The 27,921-nt window shown below is 54.9% G+C and overlaps 1 protein-coding gene across 11 annotated transcripts in view; it reads left to right on the forward strand.

The window, feature by feature from the left end:
• The window catches only part of PTPRS (protein tyrosine phosphatase receptor type S), a 105,691-nt gene that overhangs the window by 19,166 nt on the left and 58,604 nt on the right, over window positions 1–27,921 (forward strand). For 6 of the 11 annotated variants that reach the window (XM_085013212.1, XM_085013217.1, XM_085013209.1 and 3 more), the window contains one exon: window positions 21,200–21,385. In XM_085013212.1, the coding sequence (XP_084869338.1) occupies window positions 21,295–21,385 (91 nt within the window). In that variant the 5' untranslated portion in view covers window positions 21,200–21,294. Of the gene's footprint in view, window positions 1–13,781; window positions 13,914–20,751; window positions 20,956–21,199; window positions 21,386–27,921 lie in introns of those variants that run through there. The other 5 variants (XM_085013208.1, XM_085013210.1, XM_085013213.1 and 2 more) reach the window with 2 other exon arrangements.

The raw sequence follows: 27,921 nt of genomic DNA on the forward strand, positions 1-27,921 counted from the left end.
CTGCTTCATCCATCAGAGAGTGAGTGCAGGCTTCCCCTTGACAGTTTAGGGGGATAGGATTGTTTTTTTTCTTTGACTGCTCCCACTGGGCCAGTTGGAAGAGTCCACCTTGCCCACCTTGGTTTCAGATCTAAAATTTTCTTTCAAACACTAAGAGTGTTGAGATAGCAATTATAGTGCTTCTTCGGGGCCTGGGACCCTGCTGGGGGTTTTAGAGATTCATCCGTGGATGTTTACTGAGCCTCCGCTGTATGCTAGGCCCTGACCCGGGTGCTGGGAATAGATTGGTGAAGAAGACAGAGGAAAAGAAGAACAAATAAATAGATTAAATATTTATTAAGGGGATACTAGATGCCTTTAAGAAAAACGAAGCCAGGGAAAGGGGTAGGTGATAAGGAGGTGCTGTTTTAGCTACAGAATCAAGGCGGGCCTCTTTGAGGAGGTGACATTTCAATAAAGACCAGCAGGAGGTGAGAGAATGAATTAAGTGGTGGTCTGAGGGAACAGCGTTCCTGAGGTGGGGAAAAGAGTTGTGCAAAGGCCCTGGGGCAGGGGCGTGCTTGGTATGTTGGAGGAGCAGTGAGGAGGCCCATGTGTCTGGAGCAGTGGCGAGGGCGGGAGCAAGTGAGGGCAAGGAGGGGACGGGGCAGGTTGTGCAGGGCCTCGTGGGTGGCAAGAGGACTTGAGTTTTTGCCCCAGGGAGTAAAAGGGAGCCATGGGCAGAGCAGAAGCAGGACCTGACTCCAATCCTCACAGGTGCCCTTTTGCCACTGAAGTAGGGCAGACCGTGAGGGTGAGGGCAGGAGCCAAGGACCAGGGTTGGGGGTGACTGTACCTGTCCAGGTGAGTGATGATGAGGCTGGTCTAGGTGGAGGCAGAGGGAGGAGAAGTAGGTGGCACAATGGGTGCCAGGTGGGGTTGCAAGGAATCAAAGATAACTCCTAGGTCTCTGGCTTGAGAACCTACAAGGACGGAGGAACCGGCATGGGGAGCCCCCAGGTTACAGACATCCACCAAGTTTCCCAGAAGGGAAAAGGACTGCGTCTCTCTACAGGTGCTGGAAGGGGCCTCCTGAAGCTGGTAGCTCCTAAGTTAGCCCTTGGATATGATCTGGAGCTGGTATTCCATGGTGCAGATAAGTCGGTGGCCTCTGCCTGAGGCACATCCCTTTCTCAGCCTCAGTTTCCCCATCTGTATAGTGGAGATGATAACGGAAGGCAACAAAATGAGTTAATATGTACAAACCACTTAGAACACAGCCAGCTACACATTTGGGTTTGGATGGGGCTGGGGCCAGAGTTTTGTCAACCCCAAGCTCCACTGGGGCTCTTGGGGCAGAAATTCTGAGATTTGCTGCAAGTCTCCAGTTCAGGATATGGAGGAGGCCCGGTTTGTAGACCAGGAGGTTGAGGCCCAGAGAGGTTAGGGCACTCGTCCCAGACCACACAGCATGTGTGGCACAGCTCTTGTGGGCCCACACACCCTCCCCACGTTGCTCCTCTCTCTTCTTCTCTGTGTGTTTTCCACCCCCAGGGCTGCCAGCTTTAGTTCTCGGTGGTTTCCAGGCTCCCCTTGACTCCAGCTTGGCACTCACCTCCCACCTCCACACACTCTGGACCCAGAGCTTGGTGCCAGGTGGGCTCGAGGGCTGGGGGTCTTGATGAGCACCCTCTGTTTTACACTCAGGGGTCCCTCTGCCCCCACCAGCCCCTCCCCCAAGCCTCCCACTAATGATGGAAGTGGGACAGGAGGGAGAGAGTGAAATTATATACACATGAACATACAAAAATTAGTTTAGGATCTGGGCCAAGAACCACTTGCGCTTGGCTGGGCATTGTGGGTAATTCATCGCCGATTACCATAAAAGCCAGAGCCTGGCTGACAGGCGGCCGCGGGGCTTTTGTTTAAGATTCTGATGAATATATAATCTCTCTCTTGCCAGGGAGCGTGAGGTTCCCCCCACCCTGCCCGTACCCCCTCTGCTCAGCACAGCCCCCAGGAAGGATGTCCACAGGATCCTGCCCAAGGGGCTGGCAGTTGTGGCCTGCTCAGGAGCCAGGCCGGCCATGGTCCTTTGGTGAGCCTGCCTGGAAGAAGCTGGGCTTAGCATTCGATGCCCACGGCTTTCTCCAAGGACCCCGGGCTTTGTAATGCAGCGCCATCCCTGGGCCCAAGTCCCTCAGGCCTGCATTCATCCACCCAACACATGTTTATTGGGCTCCCAACTGTTTGTTTGGCCCCCCGCGGGTGCTGAGATGCTGCGGTGATTGAGATGGATGGGGTCCCTGCCTTTTCAGAGTCTGGGGGCTGATGGATGAGTAGACAGACAAGCATTTATCCATATTTAAAGATTCCCTAAGTCTGGCCCAGGAGATGCAAATTGAAACAACAAGATCCATTTCTTGCTCATCCGCTTGGCAAAAATGTCTGAAGCTTGATGATATCCAGAGTGGTAATGGGAGAGAGACCTCTGGGCGTCACCAGCAGGAGAATAAATCAGCTTCGCCACTTTGCAACATCTTTTTATTTTTAATTTCCTTTTCTGGCCAGATAACACATACATGTGGGACGCACTTGAGGATATATGGAAGAATACACAGTGGAGAGCCTTTCTACCCCTGCTTCCCTCACATCCTCAGTCTCCCTCCCCTCTTCTTCCCCAGAAGCAGCCACCAGCCTCCTTCTAGGACCGTGGTTTTTTTCTGGAAAGGGCCAGACTGTAAGTCTTTTCAGCCCTGCCGGACAGCGGTTTCTCTCAATACTATTCAGCATGCTGCCCTTGTAGCATGAAAACAGCCAGAGACTTCCATGAATGAAGGGCTGTGGTCGAGTGCCAATAAAGCTTTATTGACACAAACAGCCAGCAGGCCAGCTTTGGCCCATGTGTTGTAGCTTGCTGGCCCCTGCTCTGTATCAGTGCTGTCCAGCAGAACTTCGGTATGATGTTAGAAACACGCTGTACCCATGCTTTCTAATAAAATAGCCTCTAGCCACATGTGCTGTTGAGCATTGGCAATGTAGCTAGTGCAAATGAGGACTCACATTTTAAATTTTATTCCATTTTATTGCATTCGAATGTAAATGGCCTTGCATGGCTCGTGGCCACCGTTTCGGGCAGCGCAGTTATCTAGACATCTTTGGTGAACATTCAGTAGGCAGCTAGGTGTGTATTTCTTTGTTTACGCAAAATGATAGCATCTTTTAAAAGCTGTTCTGTACTTTGGTGGTTTTTCTTTCCCCCTCTTGAAAATGTAGTATCTTAAAAGGTAATTTCATAATTATGCATCTGGCTTTTCCCTTTCACAGCTGTGATACTAGTCTCATAATACTAAAAGATACTAATCTTTTGTGGCAGTATTTGGTCCCTTACACTGGTATGCATTTACCAGTCCTCTGCTGTTGGGCACTTAGGTTGCTTCAAGTCTTTGGCCACGTGGACTTTCAATATGCCTCATTTCATGAGACTGCTTCTTTCATATTTCCTAGAGGTGATGTTAGGCCCAAAGGGAAGGTAGAGATGCCCCAGCTGCACACCTCTCAGCATTGAGATGTGGCCGGTGTGGTCACAGAGGTTCACAGGCATGGGTGGAGACTGAGAGAGAGAAAAAACAGGAGCTAACCTAAGTGTTCATCAACAGGGGATTGTGATAACCTGGTAAGGCATTGTAGCAGAAGATTATATTTAGCAGGCAAATGTGTGTGCTCAGTAGATACAATGTCAGTGAAAGAATGCAAGTTGGGAAATGATAACAAACAAGATGATACAGTTTCGTGGGTGGAAAAAAACCCACTCAGTATTTTTTTTTTTTTTTTTTTTTTCTTTTTAGAGCGGCACTTGTGGCACATGGAGGTTCCCAGGCTAGGGGTCAAATGAGAGCTATAGCTGCTGGCCTATGCCACAGCCACACCATATCCAAGCTGCATCTGCAACCTACACCACACACAGCTCATGGCAATGCCGGATCCTTAACCTGCTGATTGAGGCCAGGGATCGAACCTACAACCTCATGGTTCCTAGTCAGATTCATTTCCCCTGCACCACGTCAGCAACTCCTCCTTTTTTTTTTTCCCTTTTAATTTTAATTTTTTCCATTATAGTTGGTTTACAGTGTTCTGTCAATTTCTACTGTACATCAGTGTCACCCTGTCACACGTATATATATACGTTCTTTTTCTCACATTATTCTCCATCATGTTCCATTATAAGTGACTAGATACAGTTTCCCTGTGTTGTACAGCAGGATCTCATTGCTTATCCACTCCAAATGCAATAGTTTGCATCTGTTAACCCCCAGATTCCCAGTCCATCCCACTCCCTCCCCCTCCCCCTTGGCAATCACAAGTCTGTTCTCCAAGTCCCTTCCCGTGTGGCTCCCACTCAGTATTCTAGCCTTACCTTTGGTCTGTAACTGCTTGGGAAAGATATGCAAAGATTGACACAAACCAGCAACAGAGGTTGCTTCTTGGGGCAGATAAGAGCGACTCTCCCTTCTGCAAATGTTTGGATCTGCTATGTACCAGCTGCTCGGAAGAATTTGAAAGAACAAATCCCCTGCCCTCTTGCAGCTAGCACTCCAGTTGGGGAGTTGGAGAATAAACAAAGCACAGGAAAAAAAAAAAAAAAAAAAAAAAAAAAACCCCACATCAAATGTCAGAAAGTGGTATGTTGCTCAAGGAGAAAAAAAAAAAAAAAAAAAAAAGAATCAGAGAAAGGGTCTGGGGAGCACTCAGAGTGGGAGGCAAAATTTTCAAGATGATGTCCCAAGAAGACCTCACTGAAAAGGTGACATTTGAACAGAGGTGGTGAGGGAGTGAGCCAGGTAGATTTCAGGGGGAAGAGTGTGCCCAGCAGAGGGACAAGACAGTGCGAAGGCCAGGCATTGAGACTTCCCGGGACAGTTTCTGATCCCAGACCACTGTGCTTACCCAAAACCATGCCTCTTCTGTCATTTCAATGAGCACTGCTTGCTGGGGGCCACTTCCGGGAAATAATTCATAAGTAGTCATAGTAGCTAATAGACTTGGGAGCCAGTGGTCCATCCTCGTGCCTCCAAGTGGAAGCCAGCCCCAGCCCATGTGCAGATTGCAAAATCACAGCTGGGCTAGGTTTAAAATGTCGCAAATTCCACAACTGGGTGACCTCCAGTTAGGCAGGAGGGCAGAGGTTAGGGAGGGAAGCCAGGGCTTGGATGAGTGGTGGTGGTGGTGGTGGTGGGGAGTTAAGAACCAGCCTGGGTTCATGTCCCAGCTCTGCCACTGACTAGCGGTGAGAATTTGGGCCCACCTCCGGGCCTCAGTTTCCCCCACTGAAAAATGGGGAGAATAATCTCATCAGTCTTTGAGGAGGTTAACTGAGCTGCTTTTTGGATGCCTGGCCCATAGGGAGAGCAATCGTAGTAGCAGTGTACAAACTGAGCACCTACTGTGTGCCTGGCTTTGTTTGGAGCACTTTGCTCCCCACCCCCATTTTCCGCCTCTCAGGGTAGGTGGGATTTGGGTCCAGGTCCAAACCCGGGTCCAGAGATGTCACCTTCTCTCTGTTCACCCAGGGCTTGAGAGCTCGGGGAGCTGCCCAGAGAGGACATGCCCACACCTGAGCTCACACAGCAGGTTCAGGCCAAGCAGGGAACCTGGCTCTGCCATCCCATCCCCCTCAGCAGCCCCCTGGTCCCTAAGTCTTCTCACGCACGAGATGCACTTGGCCCAAGGTTCCTATTCTTGCCTTTCTCCTTTGGTCTAGCACCACTTAGGTTTTCTCTTCCAGTCGCCCGTTTTTTCACATATTAGATACCACCTCCTCCCAGAAGCCTGCCCCACCCCTGTGCCAGGCGCATCCCCCATCACACCTCTGGTCCTTAATTGCTAGAGCCCCTGTCTGCCTCCCTACAGCCCTTGAACTCCCTAATTCTGGGCCAGGTCTGCCTGGGTCATCCTGTGTCCCAGCCTGGAGCCTGGTATACAGCAGGCGCTCTATAGATGCAAGTGTGTGTGTGAAAAGAGAATTGTTGCAGAAGTGTGGTAATCATTCGTGTGTCAATATATTCATTCCTCAAATGACATCCTCTCTTGCACCCTCTAGTCCCATCTGTCTCTTGTTCCCTAGAACTTAGTGTGTTCGTTCCTACCTCAGGACCTTTGCATGTGCTGTGCCCTCTGCCTAGAATTCCTTCCTCCCCATCTTTGCATGGCTGCCTTCATCTGTCCCTGTCCCTCCCTAGAAGAGAAGCCGTGGGAGGTTGTCTGCCCTGTTTCTTTTCTTTCTTTTTTCTTTTTCTTTGTTTTTTTTTAGGGCTTCACCCACAGCATATGGAGGTTCCCAGGCTAGAGGTCAAGTGGGAGCCACAGCTGCTGCCCTACACCACGGCATCACCAGATCCAAGCCATGTCTGTGACCTACACCACAGCTCACAGCAACACTGAATCCTTAACCCACTGAGCAAGGCCAGGGATCAAACCCACAGCCTCATGGTTTCTAGTCGGATTTGTTAACTGCTGCACCACAACGGAAACTCCTGCCCTGTTTCTTCTGTGTTCCCAGAACTCAGGTAGCGACTGGACAGGAGAGATGCTGAAATTCTAGCTGTGACCACCCTGCTAAGGCAAGTCAGTCAAGAGCCCCGTGAAGCCTGGCCTTGGGGAATTCTCTGGCCAGTGCCTCAATTTCCCTATCTTTAAAGGCCTTGAACCCACAAAAATCAGCTTGCAGGCACCAAAAAACCCAATCCTCCTGTGCACAGGGGAGGAAGTGAAGGCCCAGAGAGGGACAGGGACTTGCTCAGGGCCAAACAGCTTCCTGGGGACAGAGCTGGGAAGAGATTCTAGGCCTCCTACTTCTTCTGAGCCATGAGTCCTAAAGTGGGGGACCCGCCCCCAGGGTGAGGTTGTTTTGGGGTGACCTGTGGGGGAGGCATCTGGCAGCACAGACCTACACAGACCAGCGACAACCCTGTTCTCTGGTCTGTAGCATGTCTGGGAGAAAGCCTCAGCCGGGTGCCGGGGGATCTTGAACACCAGTACCTGCCAATCTCTTCTCTAACCAAATCCCATGCTGCTGCTGGCTTTAGCAACAGTATCCAGGGAAAATGGAAGAACTCAGTACATGGTTTCATTGTAATAATTTTTCTGGTGACTTTCAAGGCTCCGCTGTTAGAGCTGTGCATTATAGAGTTAGTTTCTAAAGTAAATTAGTTTAAGAGAACGGCGTTAGCCAGCTGAATGAAAGATTTAATGAGGGTTATTGGGATGTGGCAGAAGTCGGGAACAAGGAGGGGAGGATTTTGGGGGAATGCCACGCACATCCCCACTGGGAACCTGGCAAGTGCAGAGGCATCTTACAGAGAGGATGTGGCCAGATCCATTAAAGTGGCCACAGCTAGCTCAAGGTGGGAGATGCAGGGGTGGGGGGCTGGTGAGGGCCCAGCCTGGAGGAGTGTTCCTGGCCAGGCACTGCCCCTCCCACCCTGTGCCTCTGGCTGAGTCAGCAAGTTGTTGCTGGGCTGCAGAGCCAAGTCTGGCTGTGGTCGGGGCAGCTTTTTACAAATTTCTGCCCTTGGGGCCGGAGTAGCAGCCCCCAGCGGGTGCCTGGGATGGAAGCCAGGTAGACTCAGGTTCAGATCTCAGCTGTGTGGGCTTGTGGCTGCAGATGATGCCTGCCGACCTCTGTCCAGTCCTGCAAACCAGCCCCTTCAGACTTCGCAAGGCCTCTTAGCCATTTGTTTGTTCCTTCCTTCATTTACAAAGTGTTTATAAAGTATCTACCCTATAACCAGGCCCTAGGACCCAGCAGAGGCTGAAACTGACCAGGCCCCACCCCTCGCGGGCTCCCACAGCCTCCAGCAGAGCTGTCCACAGAACTTTCTGCGCTGATAGAAATATGCTCTCTCCGTGCCAATTCCGTGGCCATGAGCCACACCAGAAACACGGCCGCTGTGATGGAGAAACTGAATTTTGAATTGTGTTTAGTTTTACTTCATTTTAATTTTGTCACGTGTAGCTAGCGGCTCTTGTATTGGACAGCACAGATCGAGACAGTAAACGAGAAGTAGATCATTTCAGATGAAAATATGTGCCAAAAAAGAAAAAAAAAAAAGCTGGAGAAAGGATGAGTGATAAAGGCTGATGGAGGTGCTGCCTGAGCCAGGGTGATTAGCCATGGCTTCTCTGAACAGGTGATGTTTGAGGGAGATCTGAATGGAGAGAAGGAAACTGCCATGAAAAGATGGGGGAAAGGTGTTTCAAGCAGAGGGAACCAGCATGTGCAAAGGTCCTGAAGCAGGGCTGTGCCTGGGGAGTTGGAGGAACAAGTAGGAGAAGTTCTGTGTGGCTGGAGCAGAGTGAGCAAGGGGGGAGGGGGAGAGAGCAGGGGCAGTTTGGTGACAGGGGCATATCATTTGGGGCCTTGTGGGGGGCAGAGACGACTTGGATTTTTACTGGAGGAAAGTGGGGGCCCTGGAGGGCTGTGGGCAGAGGAGGTAAGGTGGGGTCTGACTCAGGTGTTCACAGATATCCTCTAGCTACTGTGGGGTGGGCAGATCATGGGGACCAGGGCGGAGGTGATAATAGGGGCTAGACAGGATGGGAAGGGCAGGCGTATGGAGAGCAATAAACAAATTCAAGAGAAATTTAGGAGCGAAACTTGAGAGTATTTCCAGACTGGCACCATGTGGGGGTGAGGGAAGAAGAGGAGTCAGGACCAGCCCACAAGTTCTAGCCTGAGCTTCTGAAAGCATGGAGCTGCCTTCAGCTGAGCAAGGGAGGACAGAGGGAAGAGCAGGTCTGCTGGATCCAGCTGCACCTGAAAGCATCCTAGATTTGTCCAGAAGGAGAGGATGGTATCTGGGCTTGGGGGATCCCGAAGGTGAACAAGGCAGGTGAGGGGCTGGTGCGTGCCTGTGGTGTGCCCGCTGCGGTGTGGCTGGCAGGCAGACACAACACCACAGCTCTGATGAGTGTGGGCGAGGCGGGCTCCTGGCTGGTCTGCACATGCTTGCTGCCCCAGGGCATGAATGCCGAGCAGGGTGGGGAGGGGGTCCTATTGGGCAACCTGGGGCCCTGGAGCCCTGGAGCCTGAGGAAGGAGGAAGTTGCCCGACCAGTTTCTCTCTCGCTTCCAAAACCAAGAGTGTGGAGTTTGGTGGTTGCCCTTCAATGAAATTTTCGGGGATTTTGTCCCCAAATGTGAGGTCAGCAGAGGGAGGGGAGTAGGGGTCTTGCCCAGGGATGCTGTTTTACCTACGGGAGCCACATCAGTGCAGGTTGCAGAGGTTTGTCTGTCCCAGCGGAGTCCCCCTTTGCTTGGAAATGATGGGTCACAGCTTTGTCTGAGGACCTCCTTCTGTTATTTATACTGGAAATCAAGTGGGGACCCACTGAACTCTCTGGGCTGGACCCTGGTGAGCCATCTCATCATGGTGATCTCTGTTTTTTTAAAAGTACCCGCTTACGCACATCCAAGAAAGACTGGGAAGAAGGCAGTCAGCCTCAGGGCCTCTGTACTTACTATTCCACCTGCCTGAAACTCTGTTCCCATAGGAGTTTGTCCTGCTGATTTGCTCACTTCACGGTCTTCTGAGAGATCTGCTCAGATCCCTCTGTGCTTCTAGAGCCTTACAGTTCATTTTGTTTTTACTTTGCCATCTCTGGGTACTTCCCAGCCTTAAGTTATTGACAATGTCTGTTTCTCGGTGGGTGTCTCTCTCTTCCAATTTGAAGCCTGGGTGGGGGCAGGGGCGCTTATTGTCCCACCGCTGTGTCCCTTGTGGCCCAGCACTTAGTAGGTGCTCAGTAAGTGTTTCTGGAAAAGAATGAAAATGACCCATATGAACAGTTTCCCTCCAATGAGCAGGGTGCATTGTGGGCAATTTTTATTTTCTCCTTTATGCTGATTTCCCCTAATTTTCTGCTGCACGCGCCTATTTTATAATTAGAAGAAAAGTTATTTTGAAAAAAAAAAATTACCTCCCAAATGTCCCAGCTGCGGGAGCTGACGTGATCTAGCCCCAGGCTCCATCCCAAGGGCAGCCGCCTCCTGGGTATATACAGAGGACATAGCAGCCAAATGTTGGGGCGGGGGGTGGGGCTCCAGGGTCAGCCCTCAGGGACACAGGGTGGGCAGAGCAGTCAGGGATGGCTTCCTGGAGGTGGAAGCTCTAACCTTCACGATGCTCGAGCTGGAGTGCTCCAGTTGCTCCTCCTGAATCCCCTCTTTAACCTGCATCCTGCAACCAGTTCTTTAGAAAATTCCCTTGCTTCTGCCTTTATCATCTGTCCAGAATGTGCCCTCTTCTGCCCGCTTCCTTGCTTCTGCCTATTCTGTCCCCTTATTACTTGCCTGAAGCAGTGCAGTCACCTCGGCCCAGGTCCCCTGGCTCCCACCCCTGCCCTGCCCCCCATTTGTCCTCCCCAAAGGGCACCTGCGAGCATCTGAGCATCAAGTCCCATCCCTTCTCTGCCCACAACCCTCTATGGCTCCCACATCCCTGGGGGTAAAAGCTCAAGTCTTCCTCGAAGCCCCCAAAGCCCTGCACAATCAGTCCTGTCCCCTCCTTGGCCTCTTCTCCTCCATCTCTCCCCCTTACTTACTCTGCTCCAGCCCCACAGGCCTCCTGGCTGTCCCTCCACCATGCCAGGCATTGTCCTGCCTCAGGACCTTTACACAGGCTGTGCCCTATGCATGGATCGCTCCTCCCAAATATCCGCACTTCCTCAGCTCTTAGCTCAAATATCACCTCCCCTCTCCTTGACCCTCCTGTTTAATATTGCATCCCACCCCATGGGTCCCCCCCTCCCCTGCTTTGTCCTTCTTCATAGCACTTAGCACCAGCTGCCCCTGGGTGTATTTTCTTGCTTTTATTGCCTATCTGTTGCCTGCACTGCCATCAGTGTCTTGAAGGCAGGGATCTTTGTCAGTCTCAGTCACTGCTCTGTCTCCAGTGCCTCAAGCCAGGCCTGGCCCACATTAGGTGCTAAGAAATGTGTGTTTTAAAAAAGTGGCGAGTTGGCGTTCCCGTTTGCGGCTCGCTCGCTTAAGAACCTGACAAGTGTGTGTCCGTGAGGATGCAGGTTTGATCCCTGTCCTTGCTCAGTGGCTTAAGGATCTAGTGTTGCTGCAGCTTAGATCCCATGTTGCTGTGGCTGTGGTATAGGCTGGCAGCTGCAGCTCCAATTCAACCCCTAGCCTGGGAACTTCCATATGCCTTGGGTGCGGCCTTAAAAAGAAAAAAGATAAAGACACCTGCTTTGTGACCAGGGCACCGCACAGTGTGGCCTCTTGAGGAGAATAAAGTTGGAGAGGGCCCTCCTGGGTGAGGACTGGCGCGGCTGTTATGGAAATGTTTGCTGAAAACCTACTGGGTGCTGTGCGCTGGGCACTTGACTCCGGTTAAGACAGAGACAAACTTCACCCGGCCTGCCAAGGTCCCAGTCTGGTGGGAGAGGCAGACCTGGGACCAGAGAGTTCACATGCGGGGTGATCAGAGCCATGATGGTGGCGGGGGCGTGGCACTTCAGGCCATTTAGTAGATGGGGCCGCCCAGTTAGGGGCGGCCAGATGCAGGCCACATTCAGCTCCAGATCTCTGCCTCCCCTCTACCATGGGAGTGGCTGTGTTCCCAGTGTACTGCGGTCACTTCCATCCCCTGGAAGCAGGAGGTCACTTCCACGAAGACACAGGCAAGAGGCCCAGACAGGGCAGGGCCAGTCTGGGAGGGGGTGGCAATTCCTCAGCCACAGTCTTCTGGGTCTCAGGCAACCTAGAACCAGGCGTTTCTGCCCCAGGTCGCACAGCTCTGGTTGTCAGGATGACGTGGGTTCATGGAGTGCCTGTTCTGTATTTCAGCTGGGGAGACTGAGGCCCCTAAAATGGCAGGTTCTTGTTTGAGGTAATGTGGGTGGACCTGGCCTCAAACCCCAATCTGGATGAGCCCTTGGCCTGGGCCATCATCCTGCAGGTGCAAGCACAGCACCTTCTATGCTCCTGGGGACATTTTCTGAGGGCCCACTGTGTGCTCTGCTGTGCTGTTGCAGGGGGAGTTTCCGCGGCTCAATCTCACCCCCATGTTGACTCAGAGCACCTCCTGTGTGCTGCCTACGTGGTGTTGGGGCACCAGAGGGCCTCCATGAAACATCCACCGTGGGCCTCCCAAGGTTAGAGCTCAGGGCCCTGTGGGGGAGGGGAAGTGTCAGAGGTCTCCTGCTTAACAGCACCTACTGTGTGCTCCAAGTAAAAGGGGTAGGTGGCGAGTCTGCATGCAGACATTCACAGAGCACTTACTGTTTGCCTGGTGCTTTGAGACCTCCCCGGTGCTGGGGGAGGTAGGATTTTATGTTCTGTTTTGCAAATGGGGGGACTGAGGTGTGGGACAGGAAAGGGGCAGATCACCCAGGAGGAGGGCCTGGGAGGGTGCCTTGGATGCTGGGGAGAGGTGGGGGTTGGACCTGCCAAAGCATGGGTGGGCCACCTTGGGAAGTGAGTTGTCCTTGTCCCTTTTTGCCGCCCCCCCCCCCCCCACGCCCATGTTCTTTGTCCCATCAGGCGGTGAGCTTCTAGAGGCTGGGGCTTGTCTGTCTCCAGCACTGATTTTTCCCCCTGGGCTTTACCTTTAGAGTAGTTTTGACGTTTTCTGGCCCCAGGCCTCCTGTATCTTTATGGGTCAGGGCGCTGAGTCTCTGGACCCAAACTTGAGTTTGAATCCCAGCTTTTCCTGACCTTGGTAATTTCTCTCTTCTCTCTCTTTCTCCCTAACCGCTTTGGGAAACGGGGGCGACTGATGGTGGGTGATGGGAGCGGTAGCAGCGTTTGGAATACAAGGCTATGTTGGCTCTGGGAGCCTTCCCTGTGCATGGACGGTGGAACTGATCCCAATTCACGAGGGATGGGATTAGATGGGGGAATCACACCACCCCCGCCCCACTGCGGAGGCCCTTGGGTCTCCGCTGGGGGTCCCTGCCCCTCGCTCACCGCCTTCCCCAGCTCCCAAGAGCTGCTGGGCCTCCGCGTTCCCTGCCTCTCCCTTGGAGTTTTCAAACCCGCACGGGGCAGCAGCGCCGGCCGGGATTGGCTGCCTGGGTGGGGCCGCCCCTCCTTCTCCCCCCTCTCTTAAGCCCCGCTCCGGAATCGGGTGTCTCTGGGCCTGGCACGGTGGCCCCATCTGTTTCCAATCTGACCCTGCGCTCTCTGCCCCCTCCTCACGGTTGTGGCTAGGGTGTGGGCCTCTGCCACGGTGTCCCCGTTCATTTCCCCCACCCCCCCAGACCTCTACTGGACTCCCAGCAGGAGGGAGGCCTCTTTGTGTCCGTGCCCCTCCCCCACCCTCTGGGTTTCTGTGAGTGTAGGGGGCGCGGCCTCTGCCATCCAACCCAGACTGGGAAGGGATCTTCTGCCCCTTCTCCGACCTCCTGTATTTGGGTGTGTTTGGGGAGCTCTCTGCCGCTCTGTCCAGCATCCAGCCCCTTCATCCGTTGCCATGGCCACAGTCCGTGCCTAGAAGAGAAGGGGCTGTCTCAGGCATCAGGCTTCCAAAGGGAGGGTCTTGGGCTGTGCTTCTTCGGCTGCCCCCTCATATATGTGCACACATACAGGGGGCACAGTACCCCCCTTGGAGGCCTCCCAGGCACGGGACCCCCATCCATGTAGGCTTCCAGTGCCCGCCGATTTGGCTCCCCACTGTCCCGCCCGCTCCACTTCCGGCGGGCCCTCCCCGGGGCTCACTCTGGTGCCCCCTCCCCGGGCCCGCCCCCTGGCCGCACCGCCCCTTGCCCCGCCCCGGGGCCGGCCCCCAGGCCGAGCTCGCTGGGCCTCGGCCTCGCCTCTCCGAGTCCTCGTTGCGCGCCGCGCTCCGGGAGGACCCAGGGACAGGCTGCAGCGGGCCCTGCCGAGGCAGCGCGGGGCTCGGGCCCCGACCTTTGAGCCGTAGGGTGAGTGCGTTGGGACCCCTTCCACCTCAGGGCCCAGCATGCGTGGGGCTTTGTCCCTCTCCCACCCGCACCAGGCTTCCAGGAAGGGGGGTCCCCAGGTTCCCCCCACACTCCCGCCCCGCTCGCGGCCTGGCCCAGTGGCCCTGCAGAGACAGCTCAAGCCTGCCACTGCCCTGCGCTACCCCCCGCCCCCCATTCGGGTTAGTCGCTTGCACTTTGGAAAACTCCAGACCGTTATGCTCCGTGGGGTCCCCTCCCCCGCCTGGCCCCCAGCCCGACCTCCTCCCCCACCTCCTGGGGGCGGAGCCAGGTTGGGGCAGCCTTCTCTGCCATCTCCGTGGTGCTCTGGTAGCAGGTTTCTGATAGGGGGCTTGGGCATTCTCCCGCTGGGGACACACGCTTTGCAGAAGAGGTGGCAGGACTGTGGGGGTGGGGTGGGAGTTGGGGATAAGTGGCTGGCATCCCTGCGTTTAGCCACTCCCCAAAACTCACTGGAAGTTTTCCTCTATTTGTCTTAGCCCCTCAGCCTTATGGACCTCAGATGGATGCTGTGCCTCGTGGGGGCTTTAATAAATTAGAGGGTTGGGGCAAGCATATCAGCGTTCACCTTTGCTCTTCCCATTCCTGTCCCTAGACACCAAACCTGCGTACCCTCCTTTATTGCCTGGAGAGTCCTGCTTCCTGGGATTCCTACTCAGAGTCCTGGGCCATCTCAAAGGGGCTTCCTGTGACCCTTGGGTTGGCGCTGAGCCTCCTAAGTCCTGCCTGCTCCTCCTTGAGTTTCCCCTCCATCCCTTAAGGCTTGAGCAGACCTCCCTCTACCCAAGAGTAATTGTAAGTTGCAGCTGGAGGCCGCGCCCAGGTTGGCCTTCCCTGCCTGCGGTGGCTCCTTCTGGCCTCAGTTTCCCCCTCTGAAATGGATGTGATGACAAGAATGATGTGGATAAAGCGCTAAGTGGGGCCAGGCATGAAGAAGGTGTCAAATAAATACCTGTTCCTCAGATGGGAAGAAGACTCTCTCCTGGAGAATGATAGGTTTATGAGGGGAGCAGACCTGTGATGGGAGATACTGGTGCTGGGGAAGCTCAGAGGGGGCCCTGATCCAGCCTGGGGTATCCAGGAGGGCTTCTTGGAGGAGGTGACAGCTCAGCTGAGACCCAAGGATGAGTGGGAAGGCTGAGGTTTGATGGCAGTCAAGGAAGGGTGTGTGGGGTGGACGAACCCCGTGCACAGATATCCCCAAGGGAGCCAGAAGGCAGTGAGTGGGGCACCCACAAGGCAAGCAAGGCGCTTAGGGTGCAGCATGATAGGGTTGGCAGTTCTGGAGGCTGAGGTTAGGGGTCTAGATTTTAATGGACTTTGATGGAAGCCATGGAAGGTTTTTAGCACAGAGGAGGAGTAAAGTCGAACACAGCTACTCCCAGCCTCTGGGTAGGGGGTCAGGGCTGGGCAGAGGAGGGTCCTGGGGCCAGGGGAAGAGTCTATAGAGGGAGTGATGACCTGTGGCTGCAGCTTGAAGGATGAGCAGGTAGGTGGGTCCGCTGGAAGGAGGACCTGTGTACACAGAGGCCCAAGGCGGACGGGTGCATGCCGAGAACTGTGATGACCTATGGGAAGAGGCAGGGCAGGTGCAGGACACCACACAGAGGCACTGGGGGAGCCCTGGCAGGTGTGAGCAGGGTAAGAGCGCACCTGGATCTTGGTGTCTGGGGCTCCCTGGCCTGGGGGACATGCTGCTGGGGGACATGGACCCCTGGCTTGATTGAGAGCTGCTCTCTGGCCTCACATAGTAACCCAGCCCAGCCCCTCCATGCTGGGTGACCCTCGATGTGCCAGCTAGCCTTCTCTGAGCCTCAATTTCCTCCTCTGTCAAACAGAGGGAAGCACAAGTAGCATTTAAGAGGGCTCGGCACATGGAGAGGAGGGCACCCAGCTGGTATTAACCCATCACACCCTCTGAGGCTGCGCCTCCTGGCTCCCCAACTGCCCTGCCCATCACTTGTGGCCGTGGGGACCCTTGGGGACAGCGTGCAATACAAATCGATAGTCAATTAAAGGCGGATCCCTCGGCCCTGATCCTAGCCCTTTCTGGGAAGGTGGCCCCACCCTGAACCCATTTCTTGCTTGGGGGGGACATTGACAGCCCAAGAGGGAGAGGGGCTTGGCTAGAGCCACATGGAGCCACCAGGGGCTCCAGAGCTCAAGCTTAGTTCCTGCTTTACAAAAACTTTGGGGGATACAGCAACCCAGGGAGGCTGGAGGCCTGGGTCCTGCCCTCAATGGGCTCTGGGGCCCTGGGAAGGGGTTCCAGGCAGCAGGAAAGTCCCTGGGCCCAGAGGAAGGCAGTGGGGCTGGAGAGGTGTTGCGGAGTGGAGAGGCTGTGCATCACCAGGGGCTTTTCTGTAAGCCTGGCTGCCACTGTTGCCAGCCTCCAGCCCTGGGAAGTCCCTGAGGGTCAAGGTTGCACTGATAAGCACCTAGCCCCGCAGGACAGACCAAACCTCGAGGTGGGGCAGGGAGAGGCAGTGGGGAGAGGCAGTGGGGACTTCTCTGGCCCCAGGAGAATCAGCCTCGTGCCAGTGACACAGAGCCTATTTGCTGCCCAGTCCTGGGTCATAATCACCCTTTTATACTCTCTGCGCCGCGTGGGTACACAAGGCTGGCTCCAGGATCGCGTGACCTGCGCCCTGGTGCCCGACTGGAATGGGTGCCCACTCACCCCCTTGAGCGTGGCCTGGGAGCCCCCAGAGGCTATCCAGCAGGCCTCACCGGGCCCAGAGAGGGCCGTCCACTTTCCTGAGATCACGTGGACTCTAGGACCAAGCCCCCACCCAGCTGGGGGCCTTGGCAGAGTCCCTGCTCATTTGTGGGTCTCAGTTTCCCCATCTGTGCAAGGCAGGCACCCACCTCTGCTCGGCTGCTGGGAGGCAGGTGGTGGATGGCTCAGCGCCTGACACCCAGGTGGGTGGGGACCTTTTCTGGGCCCTGGGTTCCAGGTCTGTCTGGAGGCCACTCCCTTTCCTCCTCCTTATGCCCTGCCCAGCCCCATTTGCCACCCAGGCTATTTCCTGTGACTCCCAGGGGTGGCCGTTCCTCTCTTAATGGCCACGCCATCCTTCAGACACTTACGGATCGCTGTGTTGTGCAGCTCCAGGGCGCCTACCTTACTTTCCTTTTCTGAGCCATGGTGAGGCTGGTGGCCCAGGCTGCTTTACTGCAGGAGGGCCAGGGAAAAGGCTTGGCCTGGCCATGCCCCTCACTGCTCAGAGCTGCCTAGGGCCCCTTACCTTGCGGGCTTGGTCCATATCTCCCACTCTGCCCTAATCTCTTCCCAGCTCATCCCCAGGACCTTTTGTGCTGCTTCTTGCCCTTCCTCATGCTGTTCCTTCTGTGGAGACAACCCTTATCCCTTCCCATTCATCCTTTAATTCTCAACCAAGTAATAATATTGACATTAAATCTGGAGGCAGGAGTTCCCATTGTGGCTCAGTGGTTAACGAATCCAACTAGGAACCATGAGGTTGTGGGTTCGATCCCTGGCCTCACTCAGTGGGTTAAGGATCCAGCGTTGCCATGAGCTGTGGTGTAGGTTGCAGACGGGGCTCGGATCCCACGTTGCTGTGGGCTGTGGCATAGGCTGGCGGCTACAGCTCCAATTAGACCCGTAGCTTGGGAACTTCCATGTGCTGCAGGTGTGGCCCTAGAAAATACAAAAAAAAAAAAAAAAAAAATCTAAATCTGGAGGCAGAAAGATCAAGGCAGTGGGTACAGTGCATGCAAAGGCCCTGGGGCAGCACCACGCCTGGTATCTTGGAGGAACAGCCAGGAGACCTGAATAGCTGGGGCAGAGTGAGCCAGGGGGAGAGGGAGGAGGTGGGGGCAGGGATGGGACCAGGCAGGTTGTGAAGGGCCAGGTCGGAGGAGTTGGGCTTTTACCCATAGAGGAGGAGGGATGGGCCCCGACTTAGGTGCTCACCGGCGCCCTCTGGCTTTGGGGGGAGGACACACCAGCCAGGGATGGAGGTGGCATGGCAGGAGGTGACTCCTTGGGTCCAGGTGAGCCATGAGGGGGCTGGACAAGGTGGAGACAGAAGAAGGGGCAAGAAGTAGATTCGGGCTAAATTTTGACGGCAGAGCTGACAGAATCTGCATATGTTCTCTGCCGATCCCTAGCTGGAGACCCCACACCCAGGTCCTGCAGGAAGCCAGAGGAGGCTGGAGGGCCTTGGAGTTTGCAGGTCCTCCCTCAGCCAAGTTCCTTCAGGGAGGACCTCTCCTCCCTGAGTCTGTCCTACACCTGCCACCCCCACTCCTGCCCCAGGAGCAGCCCCCGAGGCCGTGTCCTGCTCCAACCCAGCTGGCTCAGCGTCTCTGGGGGAGTCAGGAGCTCGAGGCTGAGCCCCACCTGAGCCTGGATCAGCCCTATCCTGCCCAGTCACTGAGAAGGCGTGGGCTCAGCGAGGCCGGGGATGCAGGAGCCAAGGGGTAATTAGGGGCCTCCCTGTTTAGAAGGCAGGGAGTGGGGGAGGCGTTGTGGCCAGGGCCCGTACATGCATCAATTTCATCCGGGCCCTTCAAGCAGGTGACCCCCACCCAGGCCAGCTGGTGTTATGGGTGAGGAGACCAAGACTGAATTAGGGAGGTCATACCCTCCGCACCAGGGGGGCCTGGCAGCCCTGGGTTTGAGGCCTTCTGTGTTGCCGTGCTGCCTTGGTTTCCCCAGAGGCTGTCTGAGGGGGGACCTGGCCAGCCCATCCAAGTGGTCTGAGCCAGAGCCCCCTTCCCCAGATGTGGCCAAGCCCCTGTGCATCTATGGGTGGGGTCACCTGCCCTGGGGGCTGTTCCCCCGAGGTGGGGCCTTCCCCTTCCTCACTGGCCACTTTTGCTCTTAAAGGGCCCAGAGTGGAAGCACAGGGCAAGGAGGTGGCTCTAGGCTTCCGGTTGTGTCCCAGTGTCTATCTGTGGTCTGACTATGCACGTGCCTATCTCTACTCGCACGTGTGGGTGAAGGGTTCTGACTTTGCGTGTCTGTGTATGTGGTTGGACTGGGTGCACCTGTGGCCTGCTGACCGCCTGTCTCTGTAGCCCCACTGTGCTTGGGCATGCGAGTCTCTAGGCTGTGTGTTTTTCACCTGCCGTGCCTCATGGATCTCTGATCTACAGCCCAATTGTTTGTATGTATTGCCTGCCTGACCGTGACCTTGTGTGGATGTTTCCTCTTGCTGTGTACCCGTGTGTGTCTCTGGTCTGCCTGTGCTTGTGGTCTGACTGGACGTGCATTGTCTGCCCCACTGTGACCCTGTGTCTTTATCTTGTGTGACTCTGTCTGGGGTCTATTTTGTGCCTGTCCATGTAAGTTTCTTTGGCCTGATTACGTGTATGGACCTCTCTCATTGCCTGCCTGTACATCTGTGACTCTGTCTGATCTCCCTGTTTGTCTCTCTGCGGTCTGACTGGGGGTCTGGGTCTGTCTGTGGCCTGACTGTATGCAAGCATCCTTCTCTGTCTGGCCTGACTGTGTGTCTCTTGAGACCCCTCCCCCACACTCCCACCTTCTTCATCTTGGCTTCCCCACTCTTCACCCTGGGCCATGACCCGGCCACCACCAGCCCAGCCTTCCCCTGGGGCCACTTTGGGGCTGGGCGAGGTGACCGCAGCTGGGTATTTTGGGAGCCAGAATCACAGGGGCCGCCCCGTCATTACATGGCACCCATCCCTGTGGCCATGGCCTGGACTCGCCCTGGGCACTGCCTGCGGTGAATGTGGGGCCGACCCAACCACCAGGGCCTCATCCTTGGGCCTCTCCCTTCCGCCTGGCTCTGGCCAAAGTGGAAATTGGGGAGGGGGCCGTCCCAGGGTTTGGCCCCCGCGAGGGACCCTTCTGTCCCGGAGGAGTTTGGATCCTCGTGGGAGCAACAGACGGAGTGATAGGCATTCGCACTTGATTTGCAAAGTGGGGTAAATGCCGTGGAGGATGATCTTAGTCATTTCTGGAGCCGTGGGATGTGGAATGGGGGTGGGGGCTGACCTTCGAGGGGCAGAGAGGGCTTCCGGAGGAAGTGGCAGGGGAGCTGAGACGTGTCACGCGGGAGCGAGGGGACAGCATTCCCGGCAGAGAGCACAGCGAGGTCAGAGGCTTGGAGGTGGGACTGAGCTGGGGCCATGTGGCTGCACCTCCCACGAGAGGGAGGCCGAGGTCAAGAGTGGCTTCCTCTGGGGGTGACAGGAGCCATGGGTGGTGGCCGGGCAGGGATGGGGGGGAAGATCCATCTGGTGGCCAAATGGGCCGGGTTGTGGGGACAGCTGGCCGTGTGAGCTGGGGTCTTGTCCTTAGGGAGCCGTAGCTCGGGAGGGGGAGAAATTGGATGTTCAGGAGTTCCCATTGTGGCAGCAGTAACAAGCCCAACTCGTAGCTATGAGGATGCAGGTTCGATCCCCGGCCTCACTCAGGGGGTTAAGGATTCGGTATTGACCTGAGCTGTGGTGTAGGTCACAGATGCAGCTTGGATCCCGTGTTGCTGTGGCTGTGGTGTAGGTGGCGGCTCCGGCTCCGGCTCTGATTAGACCCCTAGCATGGGAACGTCCGTGTGCTGTAGGTGCGGCCCTAAAAAAGAAAAAGAAAAAGAAATTGGATGTGCAGAACAGCTTTGAGAGCTGGGCCCTGTTTTGGGGTTGAGCCTGGGGTCAGGGCTGAGGTCTGGGCTTCATCACAGTCGGGTCTGAGCTGGGATTGGGACTCAGCTTGGGGGGTGGGGACTGACTCAGTCAGTTCGGGCTGACATTACAGAATACCATAGACTGTGGGCTTGTAAACAACACACATATCTCACGATTTCAGAGGCCAGAAGTCCAAGATCAAGGCGCTGGCAGATTGGGCATCTGGCGAGGCCGACTTCCTGGTTCACGGCTATCTTCTTGCTGTGTCCTCACATGGCGGAGGGAGGGAGCGAGGGAGCCTTCTGAGTCCCTTTATAAGGGCCCTAATCCCATTCACGAGGGCGCCACCACGTGACCTAACCACCTCCCAAGGCCCCACCTGATCGTACGTACCATCACCCTGAGGGTTAGGTCTCCACATAATTTTGGAGCCATGCATTCAATCTATAGTTGGGGCTCAGCACTTCCTGCCCTTTCTTCACCCTGTGACTCTCCCCCTGGGCCTTTAACCCTCTCCCTCCCATCCCCTGACTCTCCTCTACCCCTCTGCCTCCCTCTTGCCACCTCCCCCATGAAGGCCCCCCGGATTCTCCTGCTCCCCTCTCATGGCCCCTCCATTGTCTCTGCAGACGCTGCCCCCTCTGACGCTTGGCTCGAGGCCTCTCTGTGAGGGACTGGGGGGCCATCCCCCCTCCAGAGCGGAGGTCGCAGGTCGCTGCCGAGCATGGCGCCTGCCTGGGGCCATGGCGTGGCGACTGTGGTTGGTCCCGTGGGTCTCCTCGTGGTCCTGCTGATCGGAGGCTGTGCTGCAGAAGGTAAGCGTGAGCATCTGGCTTTGTGTGTGCTCGTGGGGACACGTGTCCCCACCTCCTCCCAGGGGCCCCCGGTCTTGCCGAATGGAGCCTCTGTGCTCCATGAAAGAGGCCGAGTAGAGTGCTTGCTGGGCACTGGGTCCTGAGATTCAGAGGTAAATAATAAGGCTGGTATTAAAAAGCAATCCTAGTAACGCTGACGATGATGTCTGTTTCCCCAGCATCATCTTTGCACCAAGTCCGGTGCTAAACACACACGTTACCTGCTCTGTCTCCCTCTGCCTCGCAGAACCCAGCGTGCTGGTTGCATTACTCCACATTTTTCAGTGAGAGAAACCGAGGCTCAGAGGGGGCAGAGACTTACTTGAAGTCACTCCTGAGGGAGCCAGAGAATTTGTCTTCCCTTACCACAGGTAGAAACCCCAGTGCCCAGTTGGTAGACCCACAGGCAATCAAACCTTCCCAGGCAGAGCCAGGGAAGGCTGCTAGGGAGAAAGGGCATTGGAGCTGGGGTTTTGTGGGTGTATAGGAGTTTGCTGATGGAAAGGGCATTACCGGTGAAGGTGTTAACTCACGGGAAGGCCTGGAGGTGAAGAAAGAGGTTGGTATAGTTTGGGGATTGGCAAGGCTGCGTTTCCGGCGAAAACATGGAAGAGGATGGGGGTCAGTCCAGGGCCGATAATGCCACGGTTTATCCCACCATGAGGGGCTTAGAGGAGGTGTCAGTTAGGGCCATAGGAATCCCAAAGGTCAGGCCAACAGGGAAAGAAACTGGGGTCTGCTGTTAGGCTGAGTTTGAATCCTGATTGCTGCTAACCTGCTGTATGACCTTGGGCTAGTGATTGAACCTCTCTCAGCAGCTCTTTCCACTCTGAATGAAACTCAGTATCATCCCCCTCCCAGTATTCCTGGGACAAGGACACATGATAAGCCCTTGCATGCTGCTTGCACATAGTAGGTCCACAATACAAAGTTAACCACATGCATAATAATTCCTGCCGCTGGAGGAGACATATGCACCTGCCTTGTCCGTCTTTGCTTTTTGTTTTCATATTGTTTTTAATTTTTTATTTATTTTATTTTTTTGTCTTTTTGTCTTTTTAGGGCCCCACCCGCAGCATATGGAGGTTCCCAGGCTAGGGGTCGAATTGGAGCTGTAGCCTCTGGCCTACACCAGAGCCACAGCAACGCCAGATCTGAGCCGCGTCTGCGACCTACACCACAGCTCACGGCAACACTGGATCCTTAACCCACTGAGCGAGGCAACGGATCGAACCCGCAAACCTCATGGTTCCTAGTCAGATTCGTTTCCGCAGCGCCACAACAAAACTCCTGTTTTCATATTGTTTTTAGTACATGCCTAACACATTCGGATAGACCACCACAACCTGATGAGAAGAAGGCTATTATCACCACCCCTATTGTACAAATGGGAAAACTGAGGCACACAGTGAGGTTACATTGTAGACAGGAAGTAGCCAGGCTGTCTGGTGCCAGAGCCCTAGTTCCTAACCAGCAGCCAGGCATGACTGGACCATGATCCATCCAGTCACCTGCCAGGGCCTGGGTCTTCTGGGCTGTGTTCCCCACCATGGAGTGGCAGCCAGAGGGTGCTGAGCATTTGTAGTTTTTCATGCATTTAATACCCCACCCTTGACACTTAACATGGGGGCTAGATCATTCCCTGTGGGGGACTGTCCTGGGCACTGTGGGGTGTGAAGCAGCTTCCCTGGCCCCACCCCCTCGCTGGCACCCCCAGACCAAAACCACTGATGATTTAATTAATACCCGGATGGAATAAATAATATATTTTCTATTTTGACATCTTACTCTAGTGATGATTATCAGCCTTGGGCAGGATAGAGCTGGGATTTTTCCCATTTTACAGGTGAGGAAACTGAGGCTGCAGAGAGACCATTGTGATGCAGGGATGGAGATCACAGAGTTTGGAGACTGTCCTGGTCTGGTCAGATCCTGGCTCTGTGGTGTGACAGGGGGTGGCTCTGTGCTCTTCTTCATTCAGTGGGTTTTTAATTTTTGTTTTGTTCAGCACAGCAGCTCGTTGTAGGATCTCAGTTCCCAGATCAGGGCTTAAACCTGGGCCGCAGCAGTGAAAGCACCAATTCCTAACCACTAGACCACCAGGGAACTCCCCTGTGGGTTTTAAATAAGCACCTACCGTGCACCAGGCACTGGTTTATACCTGGGGGACAAAACAGATATCCTGCCCCCTTGTGGAGTTGATAATCTCCGGAGGGAGAGACACCGAGCATGCCCAGGAGCAAGATAAGCAAGAAGGGAGATGAGGGCGAAAGGGGGAGGGTTGGGGGCTGCATTTTAAATAGGTCTGTTAGACATCGGGGAAGGTCACAGCCAGGAGGTGGCAACTGAGCAGAGAGCTAAAGGAGCTGAGGAGGGCAACCCGCGGGTGTCGGGTCAGGGAGGAGGTATCCTAGGCAGAAGGTACAGCCTGTGCAAAGGACCTGGGGCAGGACCATGCCTTGTATTTTGGAAGAACAAGGAAGCCCGAGTAGTTGGAGCAGAGTGACCGAGGGGGAGAGAGGGAGGAGGGAGGACAAGAAGGGGATAGGTCTGGTTGTGCAGGGTCTTGTGGGCTACAGGGAAGGACTTGGTCTTTTACCCCCAGGGAGGTGAGAGCCCTTTAGGGCGGTAGGCAGAGGAGGGGTGGGACCCAACTTGGGTGCTCACGGGCGCCCTCTGGCTGCGAGAGAGGACAGACTTGTAGAGGGGGACAGAGCCAGGGCAGAGGGGACTGCACTGGTCCAGGTGAGCCGTGGGAGGGCTGGGGGGCAACCCAGGGATCAGCACTGGGCATGTAACTGGAGCTATCTCGGCCGGTCCCCTACAGTAAGCCCTGTCATTGTTTTTACTGTATTCCTTTAGATGTTGGTCATGGCCTAGACTCAAACCCAAGTCTCCCTCTCCATAGCTGGGGCACCTTGACCCCAGTAGATGGTCTGTTTAGCAGGAACCCTGGCACCTGGGGGCCAGCGGGGGGGGGGGTGCTGTGGGCACCGTGATTGGCACTGCCAGCTTCAAGGAGTAGCCCAGGTCCTCAGGGAGCTTTTCAGGTGGGGGCTGTCGGGCCATAGGGAGCCTGGGGACGGCCGCTGAAGTGTCCACCAGCCAGAACTGGGAGGAGTGTTTTCTGTCCTAGAAACAGCTTCGGTCCTGTGGGGCCTTCCCGGAGTGCTGTGCGGCCAGCCCAGGCTGGATTGGAGGGGACGGGTGGGTGGGTCTCCAGCTCTGGCACCAGATCCTTTCCCGCAGAATCTGAAGTGGAAAAACCGAAGTGGGGCCAAGCCCCTCCCAGCCTCTGAGCTGTTGGCCTCACCACTCTGAACCCCAGTCTCTTCATCTAAGCAACGGGAACACCCCAGGTGATCTCAGTCCCTGAAAAACCCACCACCCTGTTTACCAAGGGTACCATTTGCAGGGCCTTGGGAGCCAGATGCGACTGGGGTGGAATCTTAGCTCTTGACCATCGCAAGCTGGGTGACCAGAGGCTGGTCACCTACCCTTTCTGAGCCTCAGAATGGTGCCAAGTGTGAGAAGAGACCCAGCACAAAAGGCGCGCTTGCTTGCCACAAGCTGCAGCCATACCCCAGTGTGTGTTTCTCCCGTCCAGGGCCCCTTTGCCAAGAAGAGGAGGGGAAAGTTTGTCCAAATGAGAGAGAATCCAAGGATCTATAATAAATATTCTAATGGGGGTTGCAGCCAGCTGAGAAAGCTCTTCGGGGCCAGCTGGGCTCTCAGAGCTGCCTGGAGGTGGGCTGAGAGCTGTTTGCCCTGCAGAGCAGTGGGGGGACCCAGGGAAGCAGTGGGCAGCTTCTTTGGACTTGCCGTCCAACAGCCATCCAGGTTTAGAGCCCCATTTTCTCAAGGGTCACGGGGCATGGAGAGGAGGTGTAATGGGGTCCCGGGGAGTGGGCTCTGTTCCACCCCCAGCCTGCCAGGTGGCACCAGTATTTCAGCCCAGTGCCATCAGGGCTGTGATGGGGGACGCCCAGGGAAGGATGGGAACCGAGAGGGTCCCGACCCGGCCAGTGGTCATCCGAGAAGGCTCCCCAGGGGAGGTGCTGGCCCAACTGAGGTTGCAGCTGCCAGATGAAGGGAGGAGGGACAGCACGGGCTCCCATCATGTCTTGTTCCCTGGATTGCAGGGTGCTCAGGGTGTGTCCCCAGCTCTAGGCCATAAACAGGCAGCTGGATGCTGCTCACTCCCCACAGCCTGCTTCTGCCCTTCCTTCCAGCGACTCCTGAGGGAGGGTATTCCCAGAAGCAAGATTCCTGACCCGGCTGCAGTGGCTTCCCCCCCATGAACTTGGCTGAGGACCCGTATGGCTCCTGTCACCATTCTTGGAAGAGGAATAACCCAGGGAGGCAGGCCTAGCCCCAGGGCTCAGTGTGGAGCAAAAACATGTAAATCAAGCTCAAGGCTGATAGGATAGGAGTTCCCATCATGGTTCAGTGGTTAATGAACCTGACTAATATCCATGAGGACACAGGTTCGATCCCTGGCCTCGCTCAGTGGGTTAAGGATCTGGCATTGCCGTGAGCTGTGGTGTAGGTTGCAGACGCGGCTCGGATCCTGCGTTGCTGTGGCTGTGGTGTAGGCCGGCGGCTACAGCTGCTATTGGATCTCTAGCCTAGGAACTTCCATATGCCTCAGGTGCAGCCCTAAAAAGACAAAAAAAAAAAAAAAAAAAAAAAAAATGGCTGATAGCATAAAACATAGGCTTGGGGACATTAGATCCAGTTAGATCCAGGTTCGAATCCTGGTGCTCTCCTTTCTGCCCTGCATACCCCATGCAAGCTCATTAACCTCCTTGAACCTGTACTGTCCCATCTGTACAGTGAGATTTTTTTTTTTTTTTTTTTTTTTTTTTTTTTGTCTTTTTGTCTTTTGTTGTTGTTGTTTGTTGTTGTTGTTGTTGCTATCTCTTGGGCCGCTTCCGCGGCATATGGAGGTTCCCAGGCTAGGGGTTGAATCGGAGCTGTAGCCACCGGCCTACGCCAGAGCCACAGCAACGCGGGATCCGAGCCGCGTCTGCAACCTACACCACAGCTCACGGCAACGCCAGATCATTAACCCACTGAGCAAGGGCAGGGACCGAACCCGCGACCTCATGGTTCCTAGTCGGATTCGTTAACCACTGCGCCACGACGGGAACTCCCTGTACAGTGAGATTAATCATCACTGCCTCAGTAGGATACACAGGAGTTGAACGAGGCTACACATGCCTGCACAACACAGTAGGTCTACTGATTTTCCAGAGAGATGGCTAGTGTAGACTGAGATGGTCATATCAATGGGAGCATAGCCTTGGAGGAGGGAGGTGAGGCCAGTCAAGCCACTGGGATGGGGACTCTATTTTGTTCAAAGTCCACCATGAGCCATGGATGGGAGAAATTGGGGTCTCTGGGCACCCAGACTGGGAACCTGAGGCCTCTTTGAACTTCTCAGTGCTCCTGAGCAGCCAGAACTTTCAAGGTGAACTCTTGCATGGCCCAGCGTTCAGAGACCTGGCGTTTCTCAGGCATAAGTTGTACATCCTCTGTCTGCCTCTCCCCAGACCCCAAACTTTTACTTACTTAATATTTTTCTTTAGTCAGCTTACCTTTCTGTTGAAACCTTAAAAATTATAATTTTGGGAGTTCCCGTTGTAGATCAGGAGAAACGAACCCAGCTAGTATCCTGAGGATGCAGGTTCGATTCCTGGCCCCTCTTAGTGGGTTAAGGATCCAGCATTGCCATGAGCTGTGGTGTAGGTCACAGACATGGCTCAGAGCTGGTGCTTTGTGGCTGTGGCGTAGGCCGGCAGCTGTAGCTCCAATTCCACTGCTAGCCTGGGAACTTCTATATGTTGCACCTGCAGCCCTGGAAAAAAAAAAATAATGTAATTTCAATTTATCTTCAGATAGTTCTAAATCTAAACAAGTACCAAGATATGGAGTTCCCGTCATGGCACAGCAGAAACGAATCCTACTAGGAACCATGAGGTTGTGGATTCGATCCCTGGCTTCACTCAGTGGGTTAAGGTCTGGCATTGCTATGGCTGTGGTGTAGACCGGTGGCTACAGCTCTGATTAGACCCTTGGCCTGGGAACCTCCATATGCCATGGAGTACGGTCCTAAAAAAAGCCAAAAAATAAAAAAGAGGTACCAAGATATGAAGCCTCCATCTCCCTGTGTCCAGCCGCCTGATTTCTCTTCCCAGAGATAGCTGTTGTTTACACACACACACACACTTTCCCCATTTCCATTTTTCCCATCCCACAAACAGGAGCGTTTGCTATACTTTCCTACCCTTCACTTTTTGTCCATTTCACAGTGTATCTTGCTAGTCCTTCTCTAGCAGTTCACAACAAAAGCATCCTTGTCCTTTTTTTTATAGCTGCATAGTATTCCACTTCATGGGTGGCCCAGTATTCATTTAATTATCCTCTTTTGTTGGATAGGTTGTTTCACTCAGGACCTTGTGTGTATGTCGCAGCTCTTGAGTCTATGAGTAAAA

Source organism: Sus scrofa, chromosome 2 (genome assembly GCF_054392235.1).
Source record: "Sus scrofa isolate SSC_HxYL_T2T_F1_AM1 chromosome 2, Sscrofa_HxYL_maternal_Yorkshire_Landrace_v2.0, whole genome shotgun sequence".
Lineage (NCBI taxonomy): Eukaryota > Metazoa > Chordata > Mammalia > Artiodactyla > Suidae > Sus > Sus scrofa.